Source organism: Triticum urartu, chromosome 7A (assembly GCF_056163025.1).
Source record: "Triticum urartu cultivar PI428250 chromosome 7A, HENAU_Tu73, whole genome shotgun sequence".
Classification (NCBI taxonomy): domain Eukaryota; kingdom Viridiplantae; phylum Streptophyta; class Magnoliopsida; order Poales; family Poaceae; genus Triticum; species Triticum urartu.
In genome coordinates, this window is record NC_141879.1 from 421965509 (window position 1) to 421966691 (window position 1183).

General features: G+C 53.2%; 1 protein-coding gene across 1 annotated transcript; it reads left to right on the forward strand.

Moving 5' to 3' along the window:
• Positions 1-268: 268 nt before the first annotated feature.
• On the forward strand, positions 269-853 carry LOC147959812 (uncharacterized). Its single transcript, XM_087532928.1, has one exon. It carries the CDS (start codon positions 269-271, stop codon positions 851-853), a length of 585 nt encoding a protein of 194 aa, XP_087389054.1.
• Positions 854-1183: the final 330 nt, after the last annotated feature.

Below are 1183 nucleotides of genomic sequence, written 5' to 3' on the forward strand. Positions count from 1 at the left end.
GCTATCGGATGACGAGCTAGAGCTCCCCCTGGCAGGGTCCGGTGCCAGCAAGGCAGGACCCCCGGCAGAGTTTGGCACCGGCAAGGCAGGATTTGCACAAGCGGACGAAGTAACACAGAGGAAGAAAATGGTGCAGCACCCAGTTTACTTTGTCATCTCCCTTTTGTAGGGGGATGGATCGAGATATTCTGGCATGCAGAAGTTGCTCTTCGGCCTCCTCATGGCCTCGAGGAAGCATCGTCATTATTTTTAAGCACATGAGATCACCATGGTCAGTCGCTTCCCATTGCAATGGATCCTGCACAACCCAGATGCAACAGGGAGGATTGTGGAATGGGCGTTGGAACTGTCAAGCTTTGCTCTCAGGTTTGAAAGCACCTCGACAATCCAGAGCAGGGTCTTGGCGGAGTTCATTGTAGAATGGACCTCAACGCCTGACGAAGCAATTCAAGAAACCACTCTCCCGGGCAAGGAAACAAGCTGCAACTGGATTATGTACTTTGATGGGACTTTCTCCCTACAAGGCACAGGTGTCGGTGTGCTGCTTGTCACGCCCATCGGAGAACAGCTCAAGTACGTAGCCCAAATGCACTTTCCCTGGGAGAGATCGACGAACAACACCATGGAGTATGAGGGACTGCTTGCCGGTCTCAGGACCGCGGCAGACCTTGGGATCAGAAAGTTGGTCGTCCGTGGGGATTCACAACTCGTAGTGAAGCAAGTGAACAAGGATTATCAGAGCCCACTAATGGAAGCTTATGTTGATGAAGTGAGGAAGTTGGAAGAACGTTTTGACGGTCTACAAGCAGAGCATGTTCCCTGGGCAGAGAACATCATTGCCGACGACCTGTAAAAATGTGCTGCCCTCAAGTTACCTGTGGAACCAGGGACCTTTGTGCTCCAATTGACTCGGCCATCCTTTGAACCATCGGCAAGACAGAATAAGCGAAGAAAATTGGGCCCCGGCAAATACTTTCCCGCTGAGTTCCCAGGTGCCACCGACAAGGATGTTGTCGGGGACGTCAAGCTTGCCAAGGAGAGACAGGCTCTGGCAGGGCCTCAAGCCCTAGCCATAGAGGCAACCGCTCCCACGGCAGAAGACATGCCTCTAGTCCCTGCCGTCGATACTCAAGCTCCTGCATGGGCGCAGCACACCATTCAGTTCCTCCAAACAGGGGAACTC

Excerpts from the sequence above, each read along its gene's own strand:
- LOC147959812 (XM_087532928.1), top strand. The coding sequence starts at position 269 with ATGGTCAGTCGCTTCCCATTGCAATGGATCCTGCACAACCCAGATGCA.